Below are 19,362 nucleotides of genomic sequence, written 5' to 3' on the forward strand. Positions count from 1 at the left end.
CAAATTACCCTTTTGTTTTTTAATTAAAATTATTGCATTTCAATGTGGCACTAATTAAAAGAAATAAAACACTCCAATTGATTACATTTCAATAGTATTGGTGATTATAATTAAAAATTGCTCATTAAAAACTATTTACCTACCATTGGACTCCATCTCCAATTATTATATGTATCAAAATTTCTTAATCAAAGTATGAAAACTTTCTCATTAGACATTAGTTGAGGTTGTACAAAAAAAAAAAAAAATTCAATGTAAAAAAGTAGATACTCTCTAAAAAAAAAGAGAGAAATATACAAGAAGAAGAAAGCCCTTATTGATCTATATATCTTTATACAAATTTCACAATTATGCACTTCATACCAATGGGATAATATTCGAAACCTCCCTTGAGGTTTCTCCTAATATCACTTGGAACCCTGAGGTTTTAGAAGTATCACTTACCTTCCCTAATACTTGACACACTATATATCACTGTGTGAAAATTAATTTTGCACTGCCTGTAGGCGTTACCGTTTCATCTGCGTTTCAAAAATCATCATTCAATTGCTACCCGCGCGTAATACTAACTCAGCAACCACCCAGCTCTATCGAATCATACCCAACTACCACTCTGTGCAAATTAATGTTGCACTGGCAATATATTGAATTCTATTAAGTTGGCAATAACTTTGGCAAATAGGTTACAACCCATCCCAGGAGTGGCCACGATTCAGATTTAAATCGAAACCAGATCAGAATTGATTGACGGATTGTTGAACCGAAATCGAAACCAAATTTTGGACATCAAAATTGGAACTATAATTGTGGCTAAAGGTTTAGATTTAGGTTCATCAAAATTCTGAGTCGGAACCAAAATCGAAATGGATGGTTTACAGCCTATTTAAACCTTCTAAAAAAATATTTGCCACCTAAACATATTTAACCAGATTATGGTTTAATATCAATAGTCAACATCTACTACCAGTAGCTCTAGTTCTAACCCAACAACTCATTGTCCTATTCCATTAATAAGTTTATACCCCATGACTAATCTAAATCTAAGACAAATCTAATCTAATCAATAATAAAATATTTTTTTCATAAAATCTGCATAATTTTTTCTTTTTCTTGCACATGATGATATAATAAGTTTTTTTTTGTTTTTACATTCATTATCATATTTTTTTAGAATCAATTTTATACCAACAAGTGTTTAAATATAACAAAAAGAATCGGAACCGTAACTGAAATCGTAGGTTCAAGAAACGTAGTCATAACTACTCTTTTGAGAACTGACTTATGTTCTATCTTTCGAAAGAATCAAAACCGTCAATTTTGAAACTGGAATCGATGGTTTCGAAACAGTGGCAATGTCTAACGTACCTATACTCCTCTTATTCGGTCAATATCGAATTCGAATCGACCTCGAACTAATCAAGTCGAGTTTGAGCTCAAAAACATTAAGCTCGTAGGCTCGCGAGATCGATTATATATATTTTTTTATTTTTTATTTTAATGGTAAAATTACATATATATCTCTAATATTTTATTATTTGTTAAGAAAAAAAATTATTTTATTCATTTTTAAAAATAAAATAATTATTATTAATCTTTTTTAACTCGAGTTCGAGTTTCATAAAATTAATTGGAGGCTCGACTCAATTAGACCAAAACTCGACTTGACTCGACTCGTTTGCATCCCTAACCCTATCTCATGTTACCTTGTTACTCGGTTGTTTTTTATATACCGAAAGTGTAAATAATGGAGACTTTGACCTTTCATCTTATGGCCTCGATTTCTCCTCCTGCATGTGTCACCGCCTGCAACTGCATCCTGCAGGCATTAACGCATCTTCGAGCGTTACTTTGTAGAATTAAATCATAGAAATATTTTAACTAATGTGCTATTTATAACTAACTAGACTTGTAAAACAAGAAACTATTATGTTAAGAAATTAACAAATAAAATATAAACTTTTAAATAATACAACTATTAAAAATTTAACTATAGATAAAACTATTAAATAATCAATTAAAACTTTTAGGTTTGGTTTGTTTGTCAACATATATAAATAAAATAAAAGTATGGGTGAACAAGAGCTATATGTTTTATCCTTAAGATGCCGGAGTATGGGTGGCTTAGTGGAAGAATATGTTTGTTTGCATAAGTGATTATATTTTTTTAAAAAAAATTGGTTGTATCATAAATATGTATTTCAATCATCTTTTTATCTTTCTGTACACTTTTTTAGCTCACATTCATAATGTCAAAAAAACCACTATGACACTGCCACATCAAACAAGAGATGCCTAAGATGAACAATGACATGGAGTTTTCATCTACGAGAAAAAGGAAAAAAATGGAATTCGCTTCTAGAAAAACTGAATAAATGTTCTTTTGTAACAAATGGAATTTCGCTTCTGCCAAAACTGAATAAATGTTCTTTTAGTTTCAACCAAGCAATAAATATTCTTTTGTCACTTATGTGAAGGTTGAATGTAAGTCTCAAAATGATTCACATTTTGTACTATATTTAGCAAAGATAGAATTAATATAAAACTAAGAAAAAAGAGCTGTGCTTGTATAGCTGATCACAAAGCAAAAGTGTCACGCTCCGAGCCCGCACGCGCCCGTCACATGACATCCGCCGTACTCCCAAGTCCCGCTTAAGAATACAAGGCTACATTAACTAGTCTAACTTTAAAAGTACTAAATAATATAACTAACTAAAGTGCGGTACAAATCCCATATAAAAGGTAGTCTACTAATATCCAAGACGTTCGTACATTTATTCTCTGATTGAAACAGCGGAAACGAAAGTAAATAAGACTAACAACTAGAAGTAGCCAGCCTGCCAACTTCTATTCATCTAAAACTAATACAAGCCATCCTCAGGGTCTTCTACGTAAACCAATTCATACTCTTCAGAATCTGCAAAAATGGTAAAAAGTGGGTTGAGCGACAAGTCGCTCAGTAGAGAATATCTACCCCTCTGTTGGACCATGTACTCGTAACTTTATAAATACATATATATAAGTACAAATCAAATCATTTGCGCATATCACCTCCATAATTTTGAAAGTAACGTCATTTATAAAACAATCAGTAGTAACGAGTGGCAAGCAATTTAAAAGTATCTTATTGATAAATGAACATGGAAAATCATAAAGTCTTAAATCATTTCGTCACAATTTATAAATCAGTTCATATCAGTTCATGAGTCTCATCTCAGATCAATTCATAAATTGTTCCATATCAGCTCATAACAAGTACATGCAATGACCGGCTACTGAGTACTCAGCCTAGAGATTAAACCCCTTCTAGGTGAGCGACCAATAGGTTTCATGACTACCTATTGGTCTCATTCGATAGATGGGTCAATCGACCGGATTTTATCCCAAGCTACCATAACCTTGCCAATCGATCGGACTCTATATCAGGCTACCATGGCGATTAGACAGAACTATAACTGCTATCATCTATTCCATGACTGTTTTGAGCTTTACTTGTCAAAAATTCATTCCACATGTCGCATACATAGATCATTGATTTCATAAAAGATTCAACTCGTTTGGTATATACTAACGTATCAAAACATTTTAAATAAGTCACATGGTCCATTTTTGTATAGAAAAAATATAACTTTCATAAATATCCAAGTAAAGCATTTCATCAAATACATTTCGAGTCAACACAACAAAATAGGATTGAAAACAAAAATTTCACTTTTGCACCTTTGAAATCTCAGAAGAGTAAGTACCACTTACCTTTGTTTGGCTGCTCGAGTGGAACTACCATAGGTCCTTGTACCGTACCTATCAAATGCATAGGTTCCCTAATTAGTTGTTACTTCTTATAGATGCATAAATATACAAACTCTAAGTAAGCTGAAGATTCGTGTCTATACCATTATATGAACCCTAATAGCATTTTCCTTAAATTGGACGATTCCTATTTTTGGAAAATTTCCTAATTTGGAAAGTTTCTATTTTTAAAAAGTTTCTTACTTTGGAAAGTGTTCATTTTGTAAAGTTTCCTAATTTAAAAGAAAATAATTATTCGTAATCATGTTTATTATCCTGACTACTATCTCACTATGTTTATTTATAATTTATAATTATTCATTATTATTATTATCGTCCTCGTCGTCGCTAATTTATTTTATTACCACTTATATATATATTAAATAGTTACTATTACCTTTCCCTTTATTTCCACTTTTATGCGTGTGTAGGTTTTATTATTATTTATGTATAATGTACATTTGACTTATCCACTCGTATTATATTTATATCTTCGTTTATATCTTCAATTTATTTTCTCCATGTCCATATTGTTATTATCCTTACTATTATTGTTTATTAATCATTATTTACTATTATTATTATGATTATGATTATTATTAATATTAGTGTTATCGTCAGCATTATTATTTACTATTATTATTATTATTATTATTATTATTATTATTATTGTTATTATTACTATTTTAAACGTTTCGTTTAACAACTTAGAATTTGTCTCACCTCGTCTACATTAACCTCATAAGGATAAATTAAGATATCCTAGATTTTTCTTTAAATATCTTAGACATAATTAATTAAATATAAGTTTTACATGACCAATACTTCAATTCTAACAATTACTTTAAATTGGGTCCTGAATTTTAATATCCATGATAACCTATAAAAATGGACTAGTTATATTCAAAATTGATTTATTAAATATTTATTTATTTTATCTTATATTTGGTTAACATCTAAATTATCCCTTTTTCCTCTTCGGGTTAGAGCCATGGTTGGCCAGAAGCCCAACCATTTCTTTTTTTACCATGGTCGCCAGACTTTCTGGCGACCCTTTGTTTTCATTGGTTGGCCAAAAAGGCCAACCATCTTTCTCCCATTTTTTTTTAAAAAAAATTTCCTTTGGGTTAGACCCCTTGGCCAACCATCCTTGACTTGGTTAAGATGGCCAATTCTTTCATTGGGGTCATTTGTGACCCCAAGGCTTTTTGCCGTTGCTGGCCTATTGTCAGCAACACATGCTGGCACGTTTTTTTTTTCTGTCTTGGGTTGGCCGAAGACCAACCTTTGCCAATTCTTTTCTCTGCCGCCAGTGATGGCGGCCCCCATTTTTTTTTTTTTCTGAAGCAACGCCTAGCCAAAACAGAGCACGGCCGCCGTCGCTCTGCGCTGCTTCTTTTTTTTTTTTTTCCTGTTTTTCTCCAACAATTTTGGACAACCTTATTTAACCAAAGATTAAAATCTAACGCCCTGTTTCTACGAATCCACATATGAATCATTCTAAAAACATATCTACATATATATAACAACCATACATATCCGTAAAATTTCTAAGGCAATTAATGCAACTACTAAAATTTAAAAGAGAAGTTTTTTGCGTGAACTCAAGACTTACAGGTTTAAGTGCCTAGTCATCTGATCGATTGACGGTGTTGCTTGCTTCTCATTTCCTACTCTTTGACGGCTCTTGCTCTAGAGAGGCAAACGAAAGAAGGGTAAGGATGATGTTATTTTTCTTTTTAGGGTTTCAATAAAATCTTAAACCTAGCACTACCCACTAGTAGGTGGTTTGGATAAGAGTTTTAGTTTATTAGGAACCTTTATCCCATCCTACAGTTATTCTATTTTTATTTTTTTCTTTTACCTAGTAAATTTATCTTTTTAATTAATTGGGAAAATAAAATAATAAAACCGGTGCCAAAAATCATTGGGTTTTACAAAAAGTAACAATTGCTTTATAAAATGGGAAATTTTATAGAAATGCATAGCAACTGTTTTGGCATTTTTCTCAATTTCTAATGCTAACAATAGTCTAAGGTATAACAAAAATTTGAGGATACGATTATATAAACAATAACAATACTTGAAAAATAAATATAAAATGAAAATCATGTGTTTGTTAGAACAATGTATTCAGCACAAAATATCTTGGACAGTGAGAATATCCTTAACCTTGGAGGGAAGTGGGGGTGAGGGAGCTGGTGTTATTACAAGACATACAGACAGTAAACCATATAGATTAGGGCAGTATCCCTCTCCGGTGTAAAAGGATTTCTCACCAAAAAAAAAAAAGAAAAGATATGCTTCATCCCTTACATTTTAGGAAACAAAACTTTTTTTCTTTATTTTTAAAATAAAATAAATTAGTCCCTCACATTTTAAAAACGAAGCAAATTAATCCCAGAATGATATCCTGATATAGATTTCAAGGGTAAAATTGAAACATCAGTTTAACTTTAATCAAATCTAACTATATCTGATATGTATACGATATTAAGTCAATAGAAAAAAGAAAAAGATTAAAATTACAACATAAAAAATCTTGTCTCTTAAAATTTTTTTTTTCAACAAGTGATATTAAATTAACATCAAAAGAAAAAATTAAAATTACAACATCAAAAACAAACCATTCTCTCTAAAAAAGAAGAAAAATTTAAAAGTTATAACATAAAAAACAAACCCTTCACTCAAAAAAGTTTAAACAATTTTTGAATTATAAAATTTTGTAACTTAGGGGGTTTTACCTTTTTGTGTTGACCAATGTGATTGTCTCAAAAAATTTTAACCTTTTCTAGGTAGTATGTTATAATTTTTAATTTTTTTTCCTTTTTACAACGACTTAATGTCTTTTTATAGTGACCTTCCAATTTTATATCTAAAATCTATATTAAATTGTCAATCTGAGATTAATTTGCTTCATTTTTAAAATGGGAGGAACTAGTTTGCCGCATTTTAAAAGTTAGAGATAAAAAAATATTTTTGGCCAAAAGGTAAGGGATTTATTATCAGTGCTAATATATAGTTAATTGTGTATGTTAAGGTGTCGTGGTTACGTGGCATATTTTATGCCAGTGTACTGCAAAGGTATTTGTCGCAGAGTTTGGACTTCGTTATTGTCCCTAACACGACACTACAACCATATATTTCGCCAACGATTATTGTGGGGTATTTCATTGAGGTTCAGTTTTCCTACTCGGTTCTAGACAAAAAGCAAAAGTAATCACGGGACCATATTCAGAGACTTTCGTGGTTAGCCCAAGAGGTACTATTTTCGTTCTTTTTCTCACCCTATGAAAACTCAACGGGTGTCTAATGTGTGGTAGGTTGTGGCCTAGAAAAGACTTTACTATGCAAAACCGCGGACCTGTAAAAGTGTCTTGGTCATGACATGTGTAGTTAATTTATTAAGGAACACTTGCATAATAAGGAAGAGAAGTTAATGTATTTAGTCGCAGAGTAGTCTATAGTTACTGAGAAATTAATGAGGTCAGTTTTCCACTCTGCTCCAAAAAGAGAAAGCAGAGGTAAATGACGGAAAATTGACTTGGTAAGAGAGGAATCTTGCACTATTTTGTTCTTTTTCCACCTATAAAAGTGTCTGGGTTATAATTGGCTTTAGCAATTATAATTGTGAGCTACAGCATTACTCAACAGTTAAGTCAAATCCGCGTATCAAAACAATTCCGCCTTCCATTCCACCATGTGAATCGAACTGCTTTGTTTTTTACTAAAATAATTGCTCTTGCACAAGTCAATGAAGAATTCAGGATAAAACTGGAAGAGAAAATGAACCACGAGAATCCAACCTCTCTTCTGAGATCAGTTAAAACAACATCTTGTTGAAAGCAAAGCTCGCTTCCGGCTTAACCAAGATGGCTGACCCTGTTATCTCTCTTGTTGTTGAGAGAACTGGTGATCTGCTGGTTCAAAAATTTGTTTTCCTGAAAGGTGTTCGACGACAAGTTGAGAGACTCAAAAATGATCTGGTCCGGATGCGGTGTTTCCTGGGAGATGCTGGTCAGAGGCAACATGAAGATGAGAGGATCCGCAACTGGGTTTCTGAAATCAGAGCTGCGGCCTACGATGCGGAGGATGTCATTGAAATCTTCGCCAGCAAAGTTGAGCTCTTCACAAAGGACAAGGGACTCGTCACCAAATTGACGTATTATCCCTTGAAAATTGTGAACCTCTACAAGATTGGTAAAGAAATCGAATCCTTACGGATGAGGCTCAAGGAGATTGCTGATAGCCGCGTAGAGTACGGTATCAAAAATCTTGGAGAGGGGATGACTACACATGGAGAAGAGCTTCAACGGCTCCGGCGGTCTTCTCCTTTCAACGAGGACAGGGATATAGTGGGCTTCGAGGAGAAAACAAAATCCCTGGTGGCAGAACTTTTGAAAGAGGACAAAAGCCGCCGTGTGGTTTCAATCGTCGGTATGGGAGGTGCTGGTAAGACAACTCTAGCCAAAAAGGTTTATAACCATGCTGATGTCAAGGAGAGATTCAACTGTCGTGCTTGGGTATGTGTCTCTTCAAGCTATGATCACAAAAAGATACTGAGATCAATCATAAAGCAATTAAATCCAAAGGATGACAAGCTATATGAAATGTTGGAAAAGATGGAAGAGGAAGAGTTGGAAGAAAGGCTCTATCAAGATCTACAAGACAAATGTTATCTTGTGGTACTTGATGATGTATGGAAGGAAGTAGCGTGGGATTGTCTATCCAGGAGGGCATTTCCTGATGTTGGCACATCAAGTAGATTGCTGCTTACAAGTCGCAATCGGGAAGTTGCCGTACACGCAGATGCTCTTAGCATCCCACATGAGTTGAAAAGTTTGGGACAGGAAGACAGCTGGCAGTTGTTTCTCAAAGAGGCCTTAGGTCATGGAGCTAATGCTGGGTGGCCTCCGGATTTGGAAGGAGTAGGCAGAGAGATTGCAAGGAGATGTGCCGGTCTGCCACTGGCCATAACGGTTATAGGTGGCCTGCTACTGCGCAAGAAAAAGTCGAAGACTGAATGGGAGAAAGTTCTCAACAACTTTAGCGCATACATATCAAGGAGCCAGAGTGAAGCAGGGGCAATTAGTGAAGCAGGGGCAATTCTGGAATTAAGTTATGCAGACCTTCCTGCCAATCTGAAATTTTGCTTTTTGTATTTGGGTTTGTTTCCTGAGGACTCCGTGATTTCTGTGCGCAAGTTGATCCATATGTGGGTTGCAGAGGGAATAATGCAGAAAAGAGATGCAAAAAATTTGGAGGAAACTGCAGCATATGATGAAGTGGAACGACTTTGTAGCAGAAATATGGTCCAAGTGGCGGAAATGACTGTTGATGATAGGATTAAAAGCTGTAGAGTCCATGATTTGCTGCGAGACCTTGCAATCAGGAAGGCAGAGGATGAAAATTTTTTTCAGATCCATGACACCAGAGATGATGAAATATCAGCCAAATCCAGGTACCTTGCTGTTCATAGTCTCCCTCTGGATAAAAATTATTTTGGGTCTTCGACCCCTCCTCTCCGGTCTCTGCTTTTTTTCAATATCCGGGAAAACATTAGTCTTATCTTCAAAAGTTTCAGAAAGCTTAGGATACTAGACTTTGAGAATGTTAGGATGTACTCTAATTTGCCAAAAGGAATCGGTGAAGTCAGGCTTCTAAGGTACCTCAATTTAAGAGGCACAGCCATTAGAAGGCTCCCTCATTCCGTCGGTTGCTTGCGAAACCTACAAACTCTTGACATACGGAGAAACCTACAAACTCTTGACATACGGAGCTTTGATTGCTTGCGAAACCGGGAAGTGAAAGTTTCAAATTTCATTTGGAAGCTTGAAAGTTTACGGCATCTATATGCGGATGAGATGGAATGTGATGTGCCTCTTAAGATTGAAGGATTGAGGAATCTCCAGACTCTGTCAGGCATACGCTTTGAGGACGTTATGCACAATAACATGATAACTTTGACAAGCCTTCAGAAACTGGGGATTGTAGTGGATGAAAGGTCAGAGACAGACAAACTCTGCATGCATTTATCTGAGGTTGAAAGCCTAAAGACCTTACATCTTTATCATAGTGGAGGAAGCGAGTGGCCATCTCTAGCTGGACTTTCTAAGCTCCATCATGTAACAGAGCTTAAGCTAATCACTGCGCCGTTTGCTTGGACAACGCTGCCTCCTGATTTTCCTCCAAATCTCTCTCGCTTGTCTTTGAATCACACATTACTTAGGAATGACCCAATGCCAGTACTGGAGAAGTTGGGACAGCTGTTGTTCCTCAAAATGAACTTTGCATATGAGGGACCACAGCTAGTCATTTCTAGGCATGGGTTTCACCAATTGAAATTCCTTGAGCTCAGCCGCCTACTTGGTTTGCATGAAATAAAGGTGGAGGAAGGTGCATTGCCACAGCTCCAGTGCCTGAGAATCAGGTACTGCTTTAATTTAAAGAAGTTGCCGGAAGAGCTGAAGCAGATATCTAGTCTTGATGCGGACCTGGTATCCATGTCGTGTAGTGATGAATAAAATTATTTCAAGTTTTTATCAAAATATATAAATAAAAAGAATGTTTCCGTGCTTTTTAAGTCCTTTGTTTTTTTTTTTAAATTATTTGAAATCTCACACTTCAATGCATATATTAATGATATTATTAAACAAGGAATGACTCTTTTTGTTTTTTCCAAGAGTCAGAATAAACTCACACACCCACACAGTTAGATTAAACGCTCAGAGTGTCATCGTCAAAGTGGACCCTAAAGTCAATCTAAGGGGATCTACAAACCAACATCATCCAGCCAATTGGTAACTGGAAGTGCGGCTGAGGACCTTAAATCCAGAGTAACTACCCCACAATCTTTCGGCTGAGAATGACTCTTTTTGTTATTAATGATATTTTGGGCAACTAACTGTGCCTACACCTACATCTCATAGGATTTGTCTTTCTATAAATTTACATTGCATATATCATATTAATACAAGTACTAATTAAAAAAAAAAGAAAAAGAAAACAGTTCAAGTCTTCAGTGGGCCTCAAAAATCCTGATAGTAAACTCTTTGGACTTGTAAATGTCGAAATCCATAAAAAAATCTTGAGTTATTTGGTTGATTCTAATTTTTCCAATGCTGTCCAAACCGAAAAAGAGAATAAGGAAATAAAAGGCCCTATTTGTGCACTGGAAGAGAAGTTTCTTGAGCTCACTGACCTGCTTAATCTGGTACAGATAGATGTTGGGAGTGGCGCAATGCCAGAACTCAGGTGCCTACGCATCAGCTACTGCTACGTTTTAGAAATGCTTCTTGAAGAGTTGAAGTCCGTGAAAGTCTTGAGAGGCTGGAGGCAGCAGCCATGCCAAAAGGCTTCAAGGAATAGATTCATGCTAGGTCGGCCATGTCCGCAACAGGTAAACAGGTAAAAGGCCGAATTGGCACGTGGTGGACCAAATAAAAAATCCTTGAAGTAATATTGCAAACCCATTCTGGGCCGAAGGATCCATGAGCCGACAGCCTGATTTTTTTGGGTTCAATAAAGAAAGAGATTTTTCATGTAAAACAATTTTTTAGCTCTTGTCGAGAAAAGGGCTCGAGCGACTAGTTTTCTGTTGAATTGCGTGGGTTGGATTTGGTTTCAAAACATTCAATTCAAGAGTTAGGCATGTCAACTTTTTAGCGTACAATTATTTGTTGAATGAATAGGATTTAAAACTCAAAATCCAAGTATATAAAGTTCTGTGGTTAAAGTATAACAACTTATTAATTGGGGTATTGTTTAAATAATTTTAAACAATAGGTGATCAAAATGCAAATCATTTAATATGTTTTTTGTTCTCTAAGAGATTGCCCCCTTATAACTTGATTTACACTTTGGTTCCAAAATTTCAAAGTGGAATTCTTTAATCACTTAAGAAAAATTCATCTCACTTTAGTCTCTAAAGTATAAAGTCTATCCCAATTAAGTATAAAATCTATTACACTTTAACGATCAAAATATAGAACAAGTAAAGAAGAGTTTATGCTTTAGGTTAGGGACTAAAATAGGACAAGTTTTACTTGAAGTGGAATAGATTTTATACTTTAGGTACTAAAATGTTCAGGAATCGAAACGAGAATTTAGGTATAATTAAAGGGTGCAAAGTGAAATTGATCTTTAGTTTAAGTCTAGCACTTTCTTCAATATATTAGTATTGAAGATTTAGTCATGGACATGCACAAGAAATTGAATGGATTTCAAAGTATTAACGCCAAGAAAACTTTGAATTTCGACCAAATCCGAGCTAAGAGTTAGCTTTGCGCAACCTTGGATAATTTGATAATTAATTGGCGTAGAGAAATTGGATAATTTGATAATTAATTGGCGTAGAGAAATCAAAATTGAGTGTTATTAATAGCACTTGACACTAGAAAATATATGCTTCCTATCAATACTAGAAAATCGAAGTTGACTGAAGATCCAACTCTGTACAGCGGTATTGGGAATATCTTGAATGCTGACTTTTTGAGCCAATATAGGCCAACTTATGGTTCGAAATAACAACATTGTCTTCTACAGATTATTATTGTTATTATTATTTTCAGTCTAATTTCGAGCGGCACCATTTTTATAGTTTTTCGACATGTATAGCTTTAGTTTATTCAGGCGCTGCTAATGCTGGAAATCATGAACAGGCAGCCCTCTTTATGAGTTTGTTACTCAATGAGATGGTTATATTCTGAATCGATTCTTAGTCTGCAAGAGGTATCTTACAAATTGATTTGATTGTTTTAGGCGAAGATTAAAGAAAGTTGAAGTGACTCCTTTAATATCTCTATGGTTTTAACTTTGGCGAATGAACTATATGCTCGTGAAAGAGAGTTACTTGCAGGATTCTTTGATATACAAGATTGAAGATCCCTTTCTACCAACAATTCATCCCATTTTTTCAACTGGGACGGTGAGCACTGACAATGTCTCCTGCTCTGGAGCATTTCCCTCACTGAAGAAGTCTGGTAGAGGAAAACACATAATCCTGTCCACCAAATCCATGATTCACACAGCGCCTAACCTCTAGCAATTAAGCACATGAAACAAGTCTCTCAACGCAGCTAGAAAATGAACTACACGACAGAGGAATGAGACATACATACCCATTCCTACATCTGAATGTCCTAAATGTAGTCCAAAGTTCTACATATGCTTGTCCCTCAAGTATTACTGCAAAGAGGTCTCGGGCTATTTTGTCATGAATGCAGGAATTGGGTTCCACACAAGCTTCAATATTTTCTTTTACAGTGCCTTTAATTTGTGATGAGAGGGAGTTAAGCCTTAGTCTTTCTCGAATAACTTAATTCTCTCCAATGTTCTTTCCACCAAATCCGAGCCAGTGATCAGTTTCTTATCTACTTCATCCCAATATAAGAGAGATCCATACTTTCGCCCATACAATGCTTCAAATGGTGCCATACCTATCCCACTATGATGGCTGTTATTGTATAAAAACTCTATTAGTTTTACCATCCTATCCCAACTATCCGAGAAGTCTAGAACACAAGCTCTTAGCGTGTCTTCCAATGCCTATACGATCCTTCCTGATTGTCCATTCATTTGGGGGTGGAAAGCGGTATTTAGTCTTAGGTATCAATCCCTATAATCTCTTGGTAGGTCGACCCAAAATCTAGACATGAATTTAGGGTCCCAATCCGACACTACTTTCACAATTCATTTTCAGCCTAGATATCACATTCTCTCCCCCTTTTTAAAGGTTTTGTCCTCGAAACCTACAAGATATAAACATCAAAATAAGTTAACAAAGTTCCCAATGTTCTTGCAATACATCTTGGGAATTATTCCTACAATGTCTAAATTGGATTTCTTTATTTAATTCCATCAAACTTCTGCTGCGCACTCTCACTTTTATCAATACCTCCCATCTTCATATTTATATAACTCAGATGAATATAATATCTCTCACAAATCCAACGTTCTAAATATCGGCTTATAACGCTTTATAAAGATTAACCTATAGAAAGGATGCCATATACACTAACAGTACCCTTTCTTCTTTTGTTACACATTTTATCCCAATTTACTTATCCACTGACACCAAAAGTAATCCTTATCTCAATATATGGGTTCCTGCCCACTGTGTTTGTAATTGGTAATGGACATCTCTCCTTTCCCTCAAATCTCATATCTATCTCATTTCAAATTTAAAAAATCAATAATACCTTAAATAGCATCACACCTATTTTCAGATCCTATAACCTGAGTTATTATACCACTAAATGTCATGGGAATCTTATATTCTTTGGTCATTTTTTTTCCTAGCTCAATTCAATTTTTGAAAACATTAATATCTCCAATATCATTTCACAAATCTCTTGATCATACAAAAATATAGAAAATTTTATACAAAAATTATCACCAAATTCTCATATTTGAAATATAATAACTTTATCATAACTTTGGTAAACTATTTATCTATGCGTAGAAGTTCAAACTTATACAAGTTTAGAAACCTAGAAGTGTTTGAAACATATAAGTTAGTTTATTGTACTTCTTACACCATTGGGACTTAGAGGACGAAGATAATTTATCAAGAACTATTCTTTCTATATGATATGATTTTTTTTTATGTAGAACATATTTATCTATATCTATTTTTGAGATTGGATTAGTATCATAAAAATACCTTGTATAGGGTTATAGGATATAATTATTCATGGTGTTTATTAATTTTTTTATTGTTAATTTATGTATCTTGATATATATATATATACATATTTATAGAAACTATACTTATTTGATAAGGATACTTATTCAAAAATCTTGATTAACATTTGTTTGCAAAATAATTTTTTTTTAAGACGAGAACTATATAAGATTATGTATTCTAAGAAATTTCTAACATATTTATTAACTAAGCACGATATAGCAATGCCAATAAACTAGTTCAATACTTGTCTGGGGCATTAGATCTAATCGTTGTAGATCTTAAAAGAGACAATTCCATTCACTCGTGGCTACATCTCCCACTGAAAGAATACTACTGCTAGACTATATTAATTTGTATGGGATAAGGCCATACCCCTATTAGTTGTCACTACTAGTGGTAATAGTTCAACTAGAGTAAAATAGTAGTAGCATCAGTAGTACTTCTATCTAGGTAAGACCACTATTTATGGAGCTCGATTGCAAATAGAAGAGGTCCACAACATTTCATTCCTTTTCCTTTGAAATGGTTTCATCCGTGAAGCCTAACCCCATGTCAAGATAAGTTAATACAACCTCCAATGTCGTTGTCACCCATCATGCAATTAATCATACACTACTTAAACTGAGTCTCTTTATTTAATCCATTACGCTTGCTGCGTACTTTAATTCCTTGATACTTTCAATTTCTTGCAAACAATACTTCAAATATATATATAATATTTCCTACACATCCGACATCTTAATCTTAAAGTGTGCAATCAAAATCATATCCAATAAAAGGACATCAAAAACAACTATAGTACCATTTCAACTTAAATCACACATGCAAATTTTCAAGCCTATTTATTCAGTCATAATTGATCGTTTCCTAGTGTGTATTTCCTCTAAAGAGTAAATCGTACCCCAAGCTCTGTTATCACTAAATATTATGGAAATCTCTTGTTTCGCAGTCTTCTATCCAACTTCATTCCAATTCCTAAAATCACTAATATTACAAACATTATTTAACATACTTCTAGATCTCATAACCAGAACTCTGATACCACTAAAAATGTCACGCCTCGAGCCCGCACGCGTCCGTCACATGACATCCGCCGTACTCCCAAGTCCCGCTCAAGAATACAATGCTACATTAACTAGTCTAACTTTAAAAGTACTAAATAATATAACTAACTAAAGTCCAGTACAAATCCCACATAAAAGGTAGTCTACTAATATCCAAGACGTTTATACATTTATTATCTGATTGAAACAGTGGAAACGAAAGTAAATCAGACTAACAACTAGAAGTAGCCTGCCTGCCAACTTCTATTCATCTAAAACTAATACAAGTCATCCTCAGGGTCTTCTACGTAAACCAATTCATACTCTTCAGAATCTACAAAAATGGTAAAAAGTGGGTTGAGCGACAAGTCACTCAATAGGTAATATCTACCCCTCTGTTGGACCATGTACTCGTAACTTTATAGACACATATATATAAGTACAAATCAAATCATTTGCGCATATCACCTCCATAATTTTGAAAGTAACGTCATTTATAAAACAATCAGTAGTAACGAGTGGCAAGCAATTTAAAAACATCTTATTGATAAATGAATATGGAAAATCATAAAGTCTTAAATCATTTTGTCACAATTCATAAATCAGTTCATATCAGTTCATGAGCCTCATCTCAGATCAGTTCATAAATCGTTCCATATCAGCTCATAACAAGTACATGCAATGACCGGCTACTGAGTACTCAACCTAGAGATTAAACCCCTTCTAGGTGGGCGACTAATAGGTTTCATGACTACCTATTGGTCTCATTCGATAGATGGGTCAGTCGGCCGGATTTTATACCAGACTACCATGATCTTGCCAATCGGTCGGACTCTATACCAGGCTACCATGACCTTGCCAATTAGTCGGACTTTATACCAAGCTACCATGACGATTAAACAGGACTATAGCCCCTACCGTCTATTCCATGACTGTTTTGAGTTTTACTTGTCAAAAATTCATTCCAAAATGTCGCATACATAGATCATTGATTTCATAAAAGATTCAGCTCGTTTGGTATATACTAACGTATCAAAACATTTCAAATAAGTCACATGGTCCATTTTTATATAGAAAAATAATAACTTTCATAAATATCCAAGTAAAATATTTCATCAAATACATTTCGAGTCAATACAACAAAATAGGATTGAAAGCAAAAATTTCACTTTTGCACCATTGAAATCTCAGAAAGGTAAGTACCACCTACCTTTGTTTGGTTGCTCGAGTGGAACTACCTTAGATACTTGTACCGTACCTATCAAATGCATAGGTTCCCTAATTAGTTGTTACTTCTTATAGATGCATAAATATACAAACTCTGAGTAAGCTGAAGATTCGTATATTCACCATTATATGAACCCTAATAGCATTTTCCTTAAATTGGACGATTCCTATTTTTGGAAAATTTCCTAATATGAAAAGTTTCTTACTTTGGAAAGTGTTCATTTTGTAAAGTTTCCTAATTTAAAAGAAAATAATTATTTGTAATCATGTTTATTATCCTGACTACTATCTCACTATGTTTATTTATAATTTATAATTATTCATTATTATTATTATCATCCTCGTCGTCGCTAATTTATTTTATTACCACTTACATATATATTAAATAGCTACTATTACCTTTCCCTTTATTTCCACTTTTATGCGTGTGTAGGTGTTATTATTATTTATGTATACATGTACATATATATATCTATAGATATATTGACTTATTATCATTATTATTGTCTTAGTTTATTCCACTCGTATTATATTTTTATCTTCGTTTATATCATTAATTTATTTTCTCCATGTCCATATTGTTATTATCCTTACTATTATTGTTTATTAATCATTATTTACTATTATTATTATTATTATTTTAAACATTTCGTTTAACAACTTAGAATTTATCTCACCTCGTCTACATTAACCTCATAAGGCTAAATTAAGATATCCTAGATTTTTCTTTAAATATCTTAGACGTAATTAATTAAATATAAGTTTTACATGACCAATACTTCAATTCTAACAATTACTTTAAATTGGATCTTGAATTTTAATACCCATGATAACCTATAAAAATAGACTAGTTATATTCAAAATTTATTTAATAAACATTTATTTATTTTATCTTATATTTGGTTAACATCTAAATTATCCCCTTGTAAAAGTGTCTTGGTCATGACTTCAGTGTGTAGTTAATTTATCAAGGAACGCTTGCATAATAAGGAAGAGAAGTTAATAAAATGTATTTAGTCGCAGAGTAGCAATTATAATTATGAGCTACAACATTAGTCAACAGTTAATTTTAGATTTCTAAGGCCATTCATGCGTTGTGGTCTGGGTTATTTATTGTAATTTCGTATTGGTTGTTTTTTTTCTAACTCCTAATTAACGAATTCTATTACCTAATTAAATCCTAATTAGTTAATTTCGAATACCGCGTTGAAGTCAAATCCGCGTATCAAAACAATTCCGCCTCCCATTCCACCATGTGAATCGAACTGCTTTGTTTTTGACTAAAACAATTGCTCTTGCACAAGTCAATGAAGAATTAAGGATAAAACTGGAAGAGAAAATGAACCACGAGAAGAATCCAGCCTCTCTTCTGAGATCAGTTAAAACAACAACAGCTTGTTGAAAGCAAAGCTCGCTTCCGGCTTAACCAAGATGGCTGACCCTGTTATCTCTCTTGTCATTGGGAGAATTGTTGATCTGCTGAATAAAAACTCTGTTTTTCTGAAAGATGTTGAACGACAAGTTGAGAAACTCAAAGTTGATCTGGTCTGGATGCGGTGTTTCCTGAAGGATGCAGAACAGAGGCAAGATGAAGATGCGAGGATCCGCAACTGGGTTTCTTTAGTCAGAGCTGCGGCCTACGATGCGGAGGATGTCATTGAGATCTTTGCCAGCAAAGTTGAAAGTATAAAAGATAAGGGATTTGTGACTAGATTGGCATATTATCCCTGGCGGAATGTGAGCCTTAACAAGATCGGTAAAGAGATTGAGTCCTTACAGACAAGGCTCGATGACATAGCCGCTAGCCGCGAAAAGTTTGGTATAAAAAATCTTGGAGAGGGGACGAGTACACATGGAGAAGAGCTTCAACGGATCCGGCGATCGGTTGAGGACAAGGATATAGTGGGCTTCGAGGAGAAAACAAAATCCCTGGTGGCAGAACTTTTGAAAGAGGACAAAAACCGCCGTCTGGTTTCAATCGTCGGCATGGGAGGTGCTGGTAAGACAACTCTAGCCAAAAAAGTTTATAACCATGCTGATGTCAGGACAAGATTCGATTGCCGTGCTTGGGTCTGCGTCTCTTCAAGCTACAATCACAAAGAGACGCTGAGGACAATCATAAAGCAATTAAATCCGATAACTAATGAGCTACTTGACATGTTGGAAAAGATGCAGGAGCAGGACTTGGAAGAAAGGCTCCGTCAAGATCTACAAGACAAGCGTTATCTTGTGGTGCTTGATGATGTATGGAAGGAAGAAGCGTGGGATTGTCTTGCTGGGGCCTTTCCTGATGTTAATGCATCAAGTAGACTGCTACTTACAAGTCGCAATCGGGAGGTTGCCCAACACGCAGATGCTCTTAGCCACCCGTGTGAGTTGAAAACTCTGGGGGAGGAAGACAGCTGGCAGTTGTTTCTCAAAATGGCCTTAGGCCATGGAGCTAATGCTGGGTGTCCTCCGGATTTGGAAGAAGTAGGCAGAGAGATTACAAGAAGATGTGATGGTCTGCCGCTGGCCATCACGGTTATAGGTGGGCTGCTAGTGGCAAAGAAAAAGTTGAAGAGTGAATGGGAGAAAGTTCTCAACAACTTCAGCACATACCTGTCAAGGAGCCAGAGT

General features: G+C 34.7%; 2 protein-coding genes across 2 annotated transcripts in view; both read left to right on the plus strand.

Annotated features, from left to right (window-relative positions):
• The first annotated feature begins 7,554 nt into the window (after positions 1 to 7,554).
• On the plus strand, positions 7,555 to 11,087 carry LOC113771520 (disease resistance protein RPP8-like). The gene is made up of 2 exons (XM_027316096.1): positions 7,555 to 10,216; positions 11,006 to 11,087. The coding sequence occupies exons 1-2, from the start codon at positions 7,659 to 7,661 to the stop codon at positions 11,007 to 11,009; spliced, it is 2,562 nt and encodes an 853-aa protein (XP_027171897.1). The 5' UTR covers positions 7,555 to 7,658; the 3' UTR covers positions 11,010 to 11,087.
• A 6,901-nt stretch (positions 11,088 to 17,988) lies between these two features.
• The window catches only part of LOC113771521 (putative disease resistance protein At1g50180), an 8,950-nt gene continuing 7,576 nt past the window's right edge, over positions 17,989 to 19,362 (plus strand). The window contains exon 1 of the mRNA XM_027316097.1: positions 17,989 to 19,360. Coding sequence (XP_027171898.1) covers positions 18,175 to 19,360 — 1,186 coding nt within the window. The 5' untranslated portion in view covers positions 17,989 to 18,174. The remainder of the gene's footprint in view (positions 19,361 to 19,362) is intronic.

The sequence above is a fragment of the Coffea eugenioides genome, chromosome 5 (genome assembly GCF_003713205.1).
Source record: "Coffea eugenioides isolate CCC68of chromosome 5, Ceug_1.0, whole genome shotgun sequence".
Taxonomy (NCBI): domain Eukaryota; kingdom Viridiplantae; phylum Streptophyta; class Magnoliopsida; order Gentianales; family Rubiaceae; genus Coffea; species Coffea eugenioides.